This window comes from Engraulis encrasicolus, chromosome 20, assembly GCF_034702125.1.
Source record: "Engraulis encrasicolus isolate BLACKSEA-1 chromosome 20, IST_EnEncr_1.0, whole genome shotgun sequence".
In the NCBI taxonomy this organism is placed as follows: domain Eukaryota; kingdom Metazoa; phylum Chordata; class Actinopteri; order Clupeiformes; family Engraulidae; genus Engraulis; species Engraulis encrasicolus.
Genome location: NC_085876.1, coordinates 44,390,745 through 44,405,744, shown reverse-complemented (window position 1 = coordinate 44,405,744; position 15,000 = coordinate 44,390,745). Strand labels below are relative to the sequence as shown.

Genomic DNA, 15,000 nt, shown 5'->3' with positions numbered 1-15,000 from the left:
GAGAGGAGAGGAGAGGAGAGGAGAGGAGAAAGGAGAGTAGATGAATCGAGTAGAGTAGAGTAGAGGAGAGGAGAGGAGAAGAGTGTAGAGGAGAGAAGAGGAGAGGAGAGGAGAGGAGAGGAGAGGAGAGGAGAGGAGAGGAGAGGAGATAGGGGACTTATTTCTAGCTCTGTTGAGTGCAGCAGACACAATGCGCATGTCATCTACCACCAACTCTCTTATCCTTTCCCCCAGCGTTTGATCGCAGTAAATAAACAATGATGGTACAACTGCAAGGTTGAAGAGTGCACTGCCTGCAATTTAGTCGCTTTTTTCAGCATCTGCCACAGATCCACCCTCCCCGATTTTGGGACACGCACACACGCACGCACGCACGCGCACTCACACACACGCACACGCACACGCACACGCACAGGCACGCGCGCACACACGCGGACACACAAACGCACACACACACACGCACACGCACACACAGACACGTGCACACACAAACACACACGCGCGCACACACACACGCGCACACACACACACAGACAGACACAGACACAAAGACACACACGCGCGCGCGCGCGCACACACACACACACACACACACACACAGACACACACGTCAGCAAAGGCTTAGTAAGCCCTGCAGGGGGTTCCTGGTCCACAACACAAACCCAGGTTGGAAACAAATCCGCAACATGCATTTTTAATACTCCGTTTTGACCTTAAGTAAACAACTTCTAAATAAATGTATAAATAATTAAGACTTATCCTTCAGGTGAAAATATACGCAGGATGAGCTGAAGGATTAAGGTAATAGCTAAGGCGTATAAAACCAACACCATTCACCATCAGTCTGGGGAAAACATTACGGTAGGGACACATACACACGAATTTGCGAACTTTGCCATTCATTCCTATGAGAGGCGAAGGCAGGCGAAGGCAAGCGAAAGCAAGCGAACAGGGGCGAAGCGAAGTGAAATTATTAAAGAAAGTTTAATGTTATGCAAATGAGGAGCGAATTCGCCTGCCGCGGCCCAATCAAATCAACAACATAACTGTTCCGTTCCATTTGATTCGCCGCGACGACCTGATGACGGTTGGATTTCGCCTCTCTTCGCTTCGCCTCCTATGTGTCCCTACTGTCACATTACACTTAGGGTTTTTCATCCAAACTGACTAAAGGTTATTTAGGTGCAGGGTATGGGATAGAGTCCCTGGAGTAATGTGGGGTTATGTGCCTTGCTGGTGAATGATGCTCCTAATTTGGGCAAAGCGAACTTCAAGTCAGCTGACCCTCAACATTGGCTCGCCCCAGGGTTGTGTTTTGAGCCCACTGCTCTATAACATCTACACGCATGACTGTACAACCACCAGCAGCTCAAATTCCATCTTTAAGTTCGCTGACGACACCGTGGTGCTGGGTCTCATCTCAAACAACAACGAGACAGCCTACCTGAATGAGGTGGATGACCTAGCACTGTGGTGTCAGTCCAACAACCTGGCCCTGAACGTCAGCAAGACGAAAGAAATGGTAGTGGACTTCAGGAAGGTGCAGAGCAGGGCATACACGCCACTTACCATCAGCGGGGAGCCTGTGGAGAGGGTCTCAAATTACAAGTACCTGGGAGTACACCTGACTGAGGACCTCTCCTGGTCACAACACACTCAACACCTGACAGCAAAATCCAGGCAGCGGCTGTACTTTCTCCGCCTACTGAGGAAGTTTAAGGTCTCCACTCCCATCCTGACCACCTTCTATTCATCAGCGGTGGAAAGTGTGTTAACAGGCTGTTTTACAGCCTGGTTTGGAAGCTGCACACAACAACAACAGAAGGACCTACAGAGAGTGGTGCGCTCTGCAGAGCGCACTATCAAAGCCAACCTTCCAGGACTCTTAGGCCTTTACACTAAGAGAGTGGGAGCCAGGGCAAGGAAGATTATGCAGGATGTCTCACACCCCAACTCTTACATGTTCACCCTACTTAAGTCCTGCAGACGACTCAGAACCATTCAGGCCAGAACTGAAAGAATGAGGAAAAGTTTTTACCCCCAGGCAGTGCGACTGCTGAACAGAGACTTTTTTAAATAATAATTTTCTTTGTTATTTTTCTTTAACTTATTTCTCACCTTTTATTTCATTTTTTACTTTACTTCTTTAATTTTTTTTATTTTTAAGATGCAGAGCTGATGACCCCATCATCATTTCACTACAATTACCATGTATGTGACAAATAAAAGTACTTGAACTTGAACTTGAACTTGAACTTGAACACCACTCACCATTAGTCTGGGGTAAACATTACATTAAACTTAAGGCAGGTTTACACTGTGCGACTTTTGCCCCGATTTTGCACTCGGGCCGATTTCTTGCTCAATCGTGTGTTTCGCATTGTGTAGTGTACATGGGGTAAGGACAAGCGATGCCACCTCGCGATCGTGCAAGGTCGCAAGACAATCAAAACGCTTTGAAATCCTGGTCGTCCCTCGTGAGTAAATCGCACAGTTAAAGCAGTGCTACGACCCGATTTGACACTACACATGCACAAATTGATAGGGCAGCGCGATTCGCTCTTGAGCGCGTCCTCATCTCCACCTCAGGTGCGCATGTTCCCTCCTCTGCAGACCCGGGAAACATGCCTGTCGTGTCGCACAGTGGGAGCATTCTGCTCGCATCCGACTGTCGGCTCGTATAGTGTGAGGACGTGAGTCGTGAGATGTGAACTTTTAAATCGTTAAATTCCCTTGTGCAGTGTGAGAAGGAGCTTAATATCCACGACTGAAAATAACGCACAGTGTATGATCGCCTTTAGGGGTTTTTATCCAAACTGACTAAAAGTTATTTAGGTGCAGGGTATGGGATACAGTTACAGAGTAATGTGGGGTTATGTGCCTTGCTCAGTCCCACCTGGTGAATGATGCTCCTAATTTGGGCAAAGCTGCCCTCAGGTGTCATAGCTCTCAGGTGCTTATCTTCCTCTTCCTCTCTTCGTTTCTAATTTACTTTGTAGGATTTGATGCATTTGCTTTCTTAAAGCACAGTGAACTGCCTAATACAGAAATGCACCATAATGTACAAATTCTGTTAACTTGTCTTGTCTTGGCCTTGAAACCAAACCCACTGCTGAATGACCCAATTGACCTGAGTCAATACTTAAAGTTCAGGAAACACTGCACACTGAATAATGTTCTGTTCCTCTTTTTTATTTCATGGTGTGAACTCGAGTTTCTCCAAGAAATAAAAAAAGAGGGGGGAAAAGGACAGTATTGAGTGTGCTATTTTTTCTGAACTTTTAGTATTGATCAGGGTTTCCTGCCTTACACCTGCAACTTGATGTACTCATTTTGTGAGGCATTTTATTTTGCTCATGCAGTAATCATACCTGCCAACCTTGAATTTTTTTTTTGAGTAGCAATTTATCGCGGCGCGGCAATTCACGGCGCAACAAATACCTACAAGTGAGAAAATGTGGTCAACGCAGCGCGATACCATGGGCCGCCGGCGGGCCCATCTCTGAGAGGCTACTTTGTTTTGCACACCTTGGGTTGCCAAATGTCAAGGGGGAAAATATGGGACACTTCATTCAGGCAGGGGGAGTAGGGGTCCTCTCCCAGGAAAAAATAGCTTTTCTTAGATGCAATGTCCTGCATTTTAATGCATTTTAGCCTAACATCCCGTTTATCTGGCAATTTCACCAGATTATCTTGCTCTTCACAGTACTTTGAAATACCATACATTATTAAACTTTCATGGAAGATGTTTTTTTTCTTTCACACCATGACACCAATAAAATGCTATAGTATAGTGTGCTGGAATTCAGGCCTCTAAGTTAACTTTATTGATCACCAGCCAATATGGCTGTTAATCTTACAAGTCAAACATACCAGCAGTCTGGCTAGTAAGTTATCCTATGTACCAGCTAAACAGAGCATTTGGTCACTTGGGGGGGGGGTGTTAAGGAGCTGGAATCGAGTATGAAATTGAAGCATTTGCTTATTATTTTTTGGCTGTAGAAGGTATATGTAGGGAAATTTATCATTTGATTATATAATACAGATGCATTTCGGTGATATTTATGAACAAAAAGTTGAATTGCAATGATTCTTACATCATTTCCCCCAATATTAATAAATGGTGATGTTGTCACCTACTGTGAAGAAGTATCAGCAGATTGTAGATAAAAAGATAAAGACAGGTGTTATCTAGGCTAGGATAATATCAGGTTAATATTATTACCTTGGGGGCTAACATCAAAATCACACTTGCATCCATTCAGTAGCCTACACGTCATGTGGCTCTACCATTTATCTAGTCTCATATAGTTCTCTACATATTGGCCTATCTACCCTCATTTGCCGTCATGAGTTGGCTATTGTCCAGTGTTCTGCACATACATGATGACAGGATAATATATTTTATTAATAGATTGCCATACGTGATTACGGATAGTTCTAGTCGTGGAGTCATGCATATTTTGGTATGACGCACAATACCTGTTACACCTGTTCACAGAATGGGCCACGACTCCAGTATTCCTATGTCTTTATACGGTGTCATGGTAGATTACGGATGTCCTCCGAGCACAACCGTTAGGAACTATCGCTTTATTTTCCCCAGCTAAAATGACCCGACGCAAAGGGAAACCGAATTTAGTTTGCTGCTAATCTGCTAATTTATAGCGCAGGAATAGTCAGCAGTCGACCACATTTTCTCATTCGGAAGTAATCTCGTTTCGGTCCAATATCAAAAAAAGTACCAACATATTGCCGTCAAATACGGCGAAACATTGGGTGAACCATTATGTTCAGGACGACAGACCTCGAGCTTTATTTATTTGCACAAGTTTACGGACTTAGCAACTGGACGCAATTCACTATTCCCATTGAGGCTACCTTTCTCAAAGCCCATTTACCTTTGAAACGGTGATTTTGACGGTGCTCACTTGTAAAACTACAGCGACAGCACCAAGATGGATAATATATGATGACAGGAGGAGGACACTTGTGTCAGAGATTATAGGAGTAGTCTCTCTGCTTGTGTGTCTTCGAACAAACTTTCTATCTGCAGCTGATACCTGGACTCGAGCGGAGCGACAACAAATGAAGACCCCTAAACCAGCGCTCTGATTGGTCAATATTTCCCCCCCACACGTTGCTGACCAATGGAAAGGCCAGTGCGAGAGTTGCAAGCAGAGCCATATCTACGGCTCTGGCTGGTTGCAAGTCTACAGAGAAATATAATATATAAGGGCCCGTGAAAACACTTTGCTATTGGTTTTTCCCGTATTTTGAAGTGACAGCGCCGTAGTTTGATGTCAAAATCCGTATCTGCTACACAAAATGCGTAATGGTCGGCAGGTATGAGTAATAGTAATACGGACCATAATAAAGATGCCCCTCAAATGATATTTCAGCTTGTCGTTTTCTTTAACATTTCACACATAAGTAAAAAATAAAAAGTATGAACCATTGATTTGAATAGAAACTAATCGAATCATGGAGCATTCTTAAGTATCGAAATTAATCAAATTGATGGCCTAAAAAAATAATAATATCAATATCGAATCAAAATGAAGGGTGTGATTTCCACCCCTATGAATGACCTTGAACGGGTCATTGACCTCAAACCCACCTGTTGAATGACCTTGACGAGGTCCTTGAGCACCTGCCGGCGCTTGCGTACGTCCTTGTTGGTGATGACGGCAGTGGTGAGGTAGCGCAGAATGTGCGGGCACATGGTCTGGATGGCATTCAGGTACCTGAGGGGGCACAGGACATTAAGGAAGTGAGGAAGGAAGGCAGGAAGGAAGAATGCTCTTTCTTATCCCCACAAGGGGGAAATTCATGTTGCAGCAGCAATGTCACACATTCAACCTGTACAAAAAAAACAGACGACATGCACACAAACACAGCACCAGAGACTTAAAGGAAAAGCACAAATATTACATTATCGTGTGTGTGTGCGTGTGCGCGTGTGTGTGTGTGTGTGCGTGTGTATGCACATGTACAGAGGAGTGTGTCGAGCACATTGGGGTCAGGTGCCACCCACATTGCTCTGTCTAGCTCAGGATTCCAATGAGCCATCTTCCAAATTACATTGCATTGGTTCCAGTCCCTGGAAGCAGCATGTGTGGAGTTAAGGTGCCATGCAGAAGGACACTTTTCCCATCAACGAGATGATTCGCTTTAATGTGATGCAGATCTAGAACTTATTGCGTCACATGTGATGGAAAAATAGTTATATCACTTCCAGACCGGATTTGTTACAGTAAATTAATTTGCTCTGAGCATATGGTTTTGGGGTTGAATTGCTACAGAAGTGATGGAAAAGGTTTAATGCGATCCAGAATAGCCATGCAGGCGCAGAAGCTACGACTGTATGCGCATCAACACAATCATGATGCTTTTTCACTATTCATTTCCCTCAGAATCTGCCAGAAAAGTATCAGGGACATACAGTATGTATAATGTCCATTATATATTACATGTGTCTAACTGTTTAAATCACACTTCAGTTTTTCTTCGATTTACACGTCTGAAATAAAAGAAAAACTCAAGCGTGAGCATCAGGGAACGGGTCAGAGGCCATCCTCATTTTGCAACCTTCCAATCTCCCCACGATGAGGTCAAGGCTGACAGGAAGAGAAGAAAGAAACTGAAGAACTTGAGAAAGCAATTTCCATTGGCCAGCCCTCACACAGTGGCGAGATATAGCTGCACTTAGCCCTCGATCACACTTGTGGCCATGACAACACCACCACCACAAATCACCCGCCCACGCAAGCAATGTGTTCAGAAGGAAGACAGATGGAGAAGGCATAAGCTGAAGTGTGAAGGGGGGGGGGAAGCAAAGATGTTCACTAATTTGATGGATAGACAACGACGACTAATCAATAGATAGACTGAGGACTTCATGTGCTTTCAATGTACTGTTAACGAAGAGAGTTGGTCTTTAGAAGTAGCGAATAAACATGTCATTCACCATGAAAGAAAGAACACTGAAGGGCAGAGAAAAACATCAACAAGACTATTATAATGAATTATAATATAGTGTAAAATGTGTTTGCATCCACAGAAGACAGTCATGTGTATGGGCAATGACAACAGAAAATACACTGACAAATGCCGAATAATAATAACCCATTACTTTATATACTATGCATCTGCTACACGACTGACCACGGTTTGATTCCCGGCCCGGGTGCTTTGCCATCCCTTCCCCATCTCTCTCTCCCCACTCGCTTCCTGTCATGTCATCACGGTCCTCTCAAAATAAAATATAAATAAAATTTAAAAATATGCACATACACTACATATAAAAAAAACACTCAGAGACGCTTAAATGACGCTTATTTTTTCTTTTTTTTAATCTCTAGCCAATTTGGCTAATGGATGTTAAATTTTAAGTTCCCTCTTCAACCAGCCAAACAGAATTTTCACATCCAGCTGGCGTCAATTTACAGCCAGGAGTACAACCCACAACACAGCACATTTACAGCAACGATACTCAAAAGCTAGGCTCACACACGTCGCTGATAGTTACTCGCTCAGTGAATGAAGTCAATAGAATATAAATGTGTTCCAGCGAGACTAGCAGGCGAGTACTGTACCAGCGATGCGATGTGGGCGGATCCCAAGTTGAAAATATTTGAACTTCGAGCAAGGCGAGTAAGCGAGTAAACAATTGGAAGACGAGCAAGCGAGAAGCTAGTAAATAGCAGCGATGTGTGTATACGTAGCTAAAGGCCTACTTCCCACTCTTGGAAAAACACTTCAAAGACCATCCCCTGCTCAGAAACACGTTTACACAAGAACATCTGTATGTAGAGCAATAGGTCTGAAATTAAAAAGTACAACAAATGACACACAAAAGCCATGGCCATTAACAAGGTTAATTTTTCGCGTAATGAAATGTTAATTTTATGCCTCCACCTTTGCTTTCAAAGGAACCTGTTTGCAGCACCATATGTAATTTCACCGAACACATTGCTAGGAGTCGCTAATTGTTTTGCAGCTATAAGCTATAAGTGCAAAAACACCAAAGAAGAAGCAGCCGGAACAAACAGATTAAGAAGAGTTGCACGCGTGTAGGACCACATAGTCCCTCTAGTCACACACATATATGGAATGAGAATGGCGTGTGTGTGTGTGTGTGTGTGTGTGTGTGTCCACCACAGTTGCAAATGGCAGTAGCTGGAGGGTGCTTTTCCAATCTGCCTTTGATCCTTAATATGGCATTTCGTAGGCCTGTATGCGACTCACAACGGGGGGAAGAGCGACAGCCCACCGAGCGGCACTTAATTGAAAAGCTCGACCTGAGGGGGGAACCAGAACACTGCCCTGCAAAGGCAAACTGCAGTAACTACATGAAGGAAAAAGATGAACCGCACACCGATGAGCTCCCATTTCATCCATTTTTATTTGCGTGCCGTTTCGGGCCACCCTGGCCCTTCCTCAGACTGAGTAAAAAATAAACACAGACAAAATGCAGCAACGCAAGTTTGTGCTAGCTAGAAACCCTGACTAGGGTGCGTTTAGCATGATACTGCACTTCGCATAAAACTGCTGCCTTTTCGAAGCAGTGTGAGTGTTAGCTTAGTGGGCACAGTACAGTGAGGCAGAGAAGACTGGAGGCAGGGAGGGTATTGCTCATCTAGTGGGCAGAGTAGCAGAACTCCTTTTAGGAATAGTTGCCTCCTTCAGACACGTGAAGCAGAATGACAAAAGGCCTGTGCTCTGCCCATGAGCATCATAGTAGTTTTGGGTAGGGTGCGCACATCCAAAAACACTTGTTGCAGGTGCCAGACAAAAAAAGTCAGACAGTTGAATGCCTGATGAAAATCCAGGGTGATTGAAACGTTGCTTAATTTTAAATAATAACGTTTTTTGGAGCTTATCAGCAGTGTTCATACCTATCTTTTTCAACATTCTTTAAAAATATTAATATTGATTTGGTTTTTGGAGAGCGCACTTGGCCTGAGGCATAGCCTCTTCAGCTGGCTGCCCAGCTTGACTTTTCAAGTGTGCTGTCCTCCCACCACCCAGGGCTGCTGACAGCTTTGACTGGGTCCGGGAGAAGGTCATCTGAAAGCCCCCCCCCATTCAATACATGCAATCTAATGAGGGTCCAATTCTGTGGACCGCCCCACCCCCATCTCTCTCTCTCCCTGTGCCCGGGACAACTGACCGCTTTGTCCCCCGACAGATTCCCTGCTCTCAACAACCAACCCTCATAATCCAGGCCTAACTTAATTCAAGTGTCTCTGGTGGCGCTGCTGTAGCCAGGGGCAGCCTCTCTGTCAACCCCTCTCCTCTGGCATGGCAGAGACACAGGGCCGGATTGAGATGGCCTGGGGCCCCTAGGCTACGGGTTTCTGTGGGCCCCCCAGAAGGCCAATTTCCTGACAATTTTACATAGACAGTGTCGAAACTATGAGTTAGGAATTAAGGATAACATGTCTACCAACTGTACTGAACACAACAGATACATTTTCAATATTACATCTTGTCATAATTCTGTAATTTTTCACATTTGGCCAATCAGGGGCCCCCTGGTAGGTGGGGGACCCTAGGTTGCAGCCATATCTAGCCTGTGCGTTAATCCGGCACAGCAGAGAGAGCATGGCAACTCTGCCCACATGGGCTGCCAGAGGCAAGCAGAGCAGAGCAGAGTGGAGTGGAGTGTGGACTAGGGCTGCACGATATATCGAAAATGTATCGATATCGCGATATCACGGCTTGTGATACACGCATCGCAGAAGTGGTGCACGTATTGCAAACAGTTTAAAAATTTTAATAACAGGAAATTTGGTGAGAAAGTTAAAAAATGCATTATAAATGTTGACATTTTAAGTTAATGCTGTGTATTAGCCATGTTTTTTCCTAATAAAAAATAACGTTGGCAATAAAGCATTGCTCTCAATTGTTTTACCCATGATAAAGTGTAGAATGTCACGTAGAGAGGGAAAATATACAGTGCCCTCCATAATTATTGGCACCCCTGGTTGAGATGTGTTAAAAGCCTTAAAATAAATTCAGTGTTTATTGCAGAAGAATACTGTCACACTGAAAATTGTAGGAAAATGTAGCCTTCAACTCAAATGAATTGTAAGAAAATAAAAAAAATCCCTGACTGAAAAATAATTATTTTTCATTAAATCACCTGTTCCACAATTATTGGCACCCTTAACAATTCCCAGGAAATAAATATAATTGAATCATTTCTGTCATTTCTACAGTAGTTTACAAAGTTTACCAGAGTATGTAGGAACATTTAATTAGTAATTAATCACTTCCTGTTTCCCTGGGGTATATAAATATGACGTTGACAACCGAGGCCATTTCTCTTATCCACTCTTAAACATGGGAAAGACAAAGGAACACAGCATACAAGTGAGGCAGATGTGCGTCGACCTTCACAGGTCAGGCAGAGGCTACAAGAAGATTGCCACTCAACTGCAGCTGCCCATATCCACTGTGAGAGGAATAATTAAGAAGTTCAAAACAACTGGAACAGTGGTAAACAAGCCTGGACGAGGACCAAAGTTTATTTTGCCACCACGCACAGTGAGGAGGATGGTAAGAGAAATCAAAAGATCTCCAAAGCTCACTGTTACAGAATTACAACACATGGTAGCATCCTGGGGTCACAAAGTCTCCAAATCAACCATCAGGCGCTGTCTACACGCCAACAAGCTGTTTGGGAGGCATGCACGGAGAAAACCTTTCCTCACTCACAATCATAAACGCAAGCGTCTGGAGTTCGCCAAGCGGTATTGGGGCTTCAACTGGGACCGTCTGCTTTGGTCAGATGAGACCAAGATTGAGCTTTTTGGCAACAAACACTCTAAGTGGGTCTGGCGTACCACGAAAGATGCGCATGCTGAAAAGCACCTCATACCCACTGTGAAGTATGGGGGTGGGTCAGTGATGCTGTGGGGCTGTTTCGCTTCCAAAGGCCCTGGGAACCTTGTTAGGGTGCATGGCATCATGAATGCTTTGAAATACCAGGACATTTTAAATCAAAATCTGTTGCCCTCTGCCCGAAAGCTGAAGCTGGGTCGTCACTGGGTCTTTCAGCAAGACAACATAAACATAAACATATGGCCACATCTACACAGAAATGGTTCACCAGACACAAAATCAAGCTCCTCCCATGGCCATCTCAGTCCCCTGACCTCAACCCCATTGAGAACCTGTGGGGTGAGCTGAAGAGGAGAGTACAGAGGAGAGGACCCAGGTCTCTGGATGATTTAGAGAGATTCTGCAAAGAGGAATGGCTGAAGATCCCTCTTTCTGTCTTTTCCCATCTTGTGAAACATTATAGGAGAAGATTAGGTGCTGTTTTGTTGGCAAAAGGGGGTTGTACAAAATATTAACACCAGGGGTGCTAATAATTGTGACACACATTATTTGATGTCAAATAATTATTTCTTTATGTGGGATTTTTTCCCCACTGAATAAATGCACTTGTATTGAAGGTTGGATTTTTCTCTTTTTTTCCATTAAGGTTCCATATTATTTAGAAAAAAAATAAAATAATTGGAAGCTAAAAAACACATCTCAACCAGGGGTGCCAATAATTATGGAGGGCACTGTATGTCAGTATTAAATATCGCGAGTAATATCGATATCGCAGTATACAGTTATGTTATCGTGTATGGCATATTTCTGTAATATCGTGCAGCCCTAGCGTGGAGTACCATGCGACCAGTCTCAATGAAGTGGGCACTGCAGCAGAGCTGATTTACATTCGCCTCCCTCAGACACCACAAGCAGAATCACAGATCATAACTGAACTGGACCGACAGAATTACAAATAATAACTGGAGTGGAATCAGAATTCTGGCTTATGATTGGAAAAGACCAAAAAAAAAAGTTGGAATATATACTACAGTGCACATATAACAAAGATAAGTCTGATTCATGTCTATGGACATCTTCTTAGGCGTTTCGTCTCATGTGCAATGGCTCTAGGGCACCGGCACAGTTCTCAGTGGGCCTGAATGTGCCCTCACTGTTTGGGGATGGAGACTCTACGCCCCCACTCAACCCCTGAAGCTCTTTTGGCTAGGGCACTGAAACACTCACGTCACGACCATGCCATAATTAATCCATCGTGTAGGACCCTCAATAAACAGGCTAGGTCAAAGACCTTCAGTAAGAAATTCAAACTTTCCCCCCCAACAAACCTTGAAAATACAGGACATTAAAAAATCCAAAACATATTCAAGGATTTCAAGCTTTCATACAAATACCAGGTGTGCCTTCCGCCAGGGCAGTGAATCACTCATTGACATGGCATGATTGGTCTATCGCGTAGACCTGTCAATAAACATGATGGGCTCCAAACCTTCAGCAAGAAATTCAAACTTTTCTCCCTTGGAATCTTGAAATCCTTGAAAACGTTGGAGGTTTTGTGAATGTTGTATATCCAAGAACTCAACTACATACAAATACCCTCCTTGCCCTTCACCAAGGCACTGAATCAGTCATACAAATACCCTCCTCGCCTTTCGCCAGGGCACTGACTGAATCACTCCCATCATGGTCACACTACCCACACAGCTGTCAGAGCAGAGGTGAGGTGAGGACAGGACAGGAGAGAGGAGGTGAGGGGAGAGGAGAGGAGAGGAGAGGAGATGAGAGGAGGGGAAAGGAGTGGAGTGGAGAGGAGAGGAGAGGAGAGGAGAGGATAGGAGAGGAGAGGAAAGGAGAGGAAAGGAGAGGAAAGGAGAGGATAGGAGAGGAGAGGAGAGGAGAAAAGGGTGGAGGGGAGGAGAGGAGGATGAGAGGAGAGGAGAGGAGAGGAGAAGAACAGAGGAGAGCAGAGCAGAGCGGCCAGCACTCCACATGAAGCGGGCAGAGCGAAGAGGCGAAGCAAACATTCAGATTACTCTCCATCAGACAGTAACTCCCAAACTGGGGGACCGAGACCCCTGGGAGGGGGGGTCACGGAGGTACTAAGGAGGAGGTTGTGGACAAACAGGACTTCTATGATTAAAAAAACTACCCACACAGCTGTCAGAGGCGAGGCGAGGCGAGGCGAGGCAAGGACAAGGAGCAGAGCAGAGTAGAGTACCCTGCACTCCACATGAAGCGGGCCGAGCGAAGAGGCGAAGCAAACATTCAGATTACTCTCCATCAGGCCCTGCCCGTGGCCTGACGTTAGGGCACTGGGTTACTACGCCGGCGACTCATGTTCAATTCTGGCCAAGGTCATTTGCCGAACCTTCCTTGCCTTCTCTATATCCCCAGTCATTTCCTGTCCCTCTGTAACTGTCCTGTCACAATAAAGGCATAAAAAGCCCAAAAATATCTTTAAAAGGTTTTTAAAAAAAAAACATTCCTCTCCATCAGACAGAAATTCCCAACCTGGGGGCCGAGAGACCCCTAGGGGTGTCGCGGAGGTACTTGAGGGAGGGGGTCGGGGACAAAAGTGACTTTTATGGTTGGGAAGAAAGGAGTCACCGGAGCATCTTCAGATGTGGAAAATAACTTGTTTTATTGGGCAAGCCCCAAGACTAACGTTTCGACCGAACGTTTCGGTCGAAACGTTAGTCTTGGCGCTTGCCCAATAAAACAAGTTACTTTCCACATCTGAAGATGCTCCGGTGACTCCTTTCTTCCCCTGCATTTACCAAGTCCTTTCCCGAGACGCACCAGATTGTGAAGTGCAGGAGCGCGGAGGATATCTCTCTTTGCTACGTGACTTTTATGGTTAATAGATGTATTTGCGGTCCTGTGGATTTCTAGCAGCTGCCCTATTCATGAAATCACTGTTGGAATCACTGAATGAAGAAGGAATATCTGGCCAGAACTTTACTCCCTAAATCCATCTTGTTCACCTCTGCCATTAACCCCAACCACAACCACAACTGAAACCCCCACTTCCAGGGCAGGCCTTCAGAAAGCAGAGTTTCTTTCTTTAGCTGGGCACGTTAGCTATGGCTTTATTCTGATGGGAGGATAAACCCTCAGAATCTATTCTGTTAAGCCATTGATGCTGGATGTTGCATTGCGCAACATTGGCCCTGGCGCCTGGAGCTGCATGACGCAACATTCAGGCTCATGAGATTTAAGACAATTTTATTCAAAATCTTGGTATGTTAGAGCTGCATGAACACATTCTAATGCAAGATGAGGGTCTTACTGTTTAAATGCAACTTGTTGCCTGTTTTTATGTGCTTCAGAAGCTGAGATATTTAGGTTTTTATAGACTGAGGTCAACTTTTCTTAAAAAGGGCTTCGGCATTCAGCAGCATTTTTGCTTAGGCGTCAATGGGTTTGGAGGTTCACCTGCTGTCTCAAATCCTAAAGTTGTGTCTCCTCCGAGCTTCCAGCTTGCCCCAGATTGCTCCTGATATCTTCTGGGATCTGCTAATTCAGTCTGGCTGTTATTACTATGATCTAGGATCCAAGTTATTGACCTCTAAACTGGCTGCTGTTACCTCATATTCCAGCATCTGTTGATCTAGTCTGACTTCACTTTCAAGATTGATGAGTTTTCCCAACACATCTGTAAACTTAAAAAAAAGACACAAAAAAACCACTAATCATTACACCTAGTTACGCCTTCAAGTGCTTGGCAGCACCTTCCAAATCCTACTGAATTCCTTGATCGTTATTTTGGGAGCACCCCTCCGATCCCCCTGCGGCTACCCCTCTGGCTGCCTGTGGGGAGAGGAGAGGCTTCAAGAGCTTTGCCTTAGCAGGGGAGATTTCATCAGCCCAGGGGCTCTACCTTTGTAATACCCACCATCCACAGGTAAGAGTGTGAGCACATGCATGTGCATGTATAACAGAGCAGAGGTGTGTGCGTGCGTGCGTGCGTGCGTGCGTGCGTGCGTGCGTGCGTGCGTATGTCTCATCAGCCCAGGGGCTCTACCTTTGTAATGCCCACCATCCACAGGTAAGAGTGTGAGCACATGCATGTGCATGTATAACAGAGCAGAGGTGTGTGTGTGCGTGCGTGTGCGCGTGTGCGTGTGCGCGCGCGTGTGTGTGTGTGTG

General features: G+C 44.9%; 1 protein-coding gene across 1 annotated transcript in view; it reads right to left on the bottom strand.

Annotated features, from left to right (window-relative positions):
* The window catches only part of eif3eb (eukaryotic translation initiation factor 3, subunit E, b), a 56,467-nt gene that overhangs the window by 28,783 nt on the left and 12,684 nt on the right, over positions 1 to 15,000 (bottom strand). Inside the window, exon 8 of the mRNA XM_063185989.1 lies at positions 5,621 to 5,747. Within this exon, the coding sequence (XP_063042059.1) occupies positions 5,621 to 5,747 (127 nt within the window). The remainder of the gene's footprint in view (positions 1 to 5,620; positions 5,748 to 15,000) is intronic.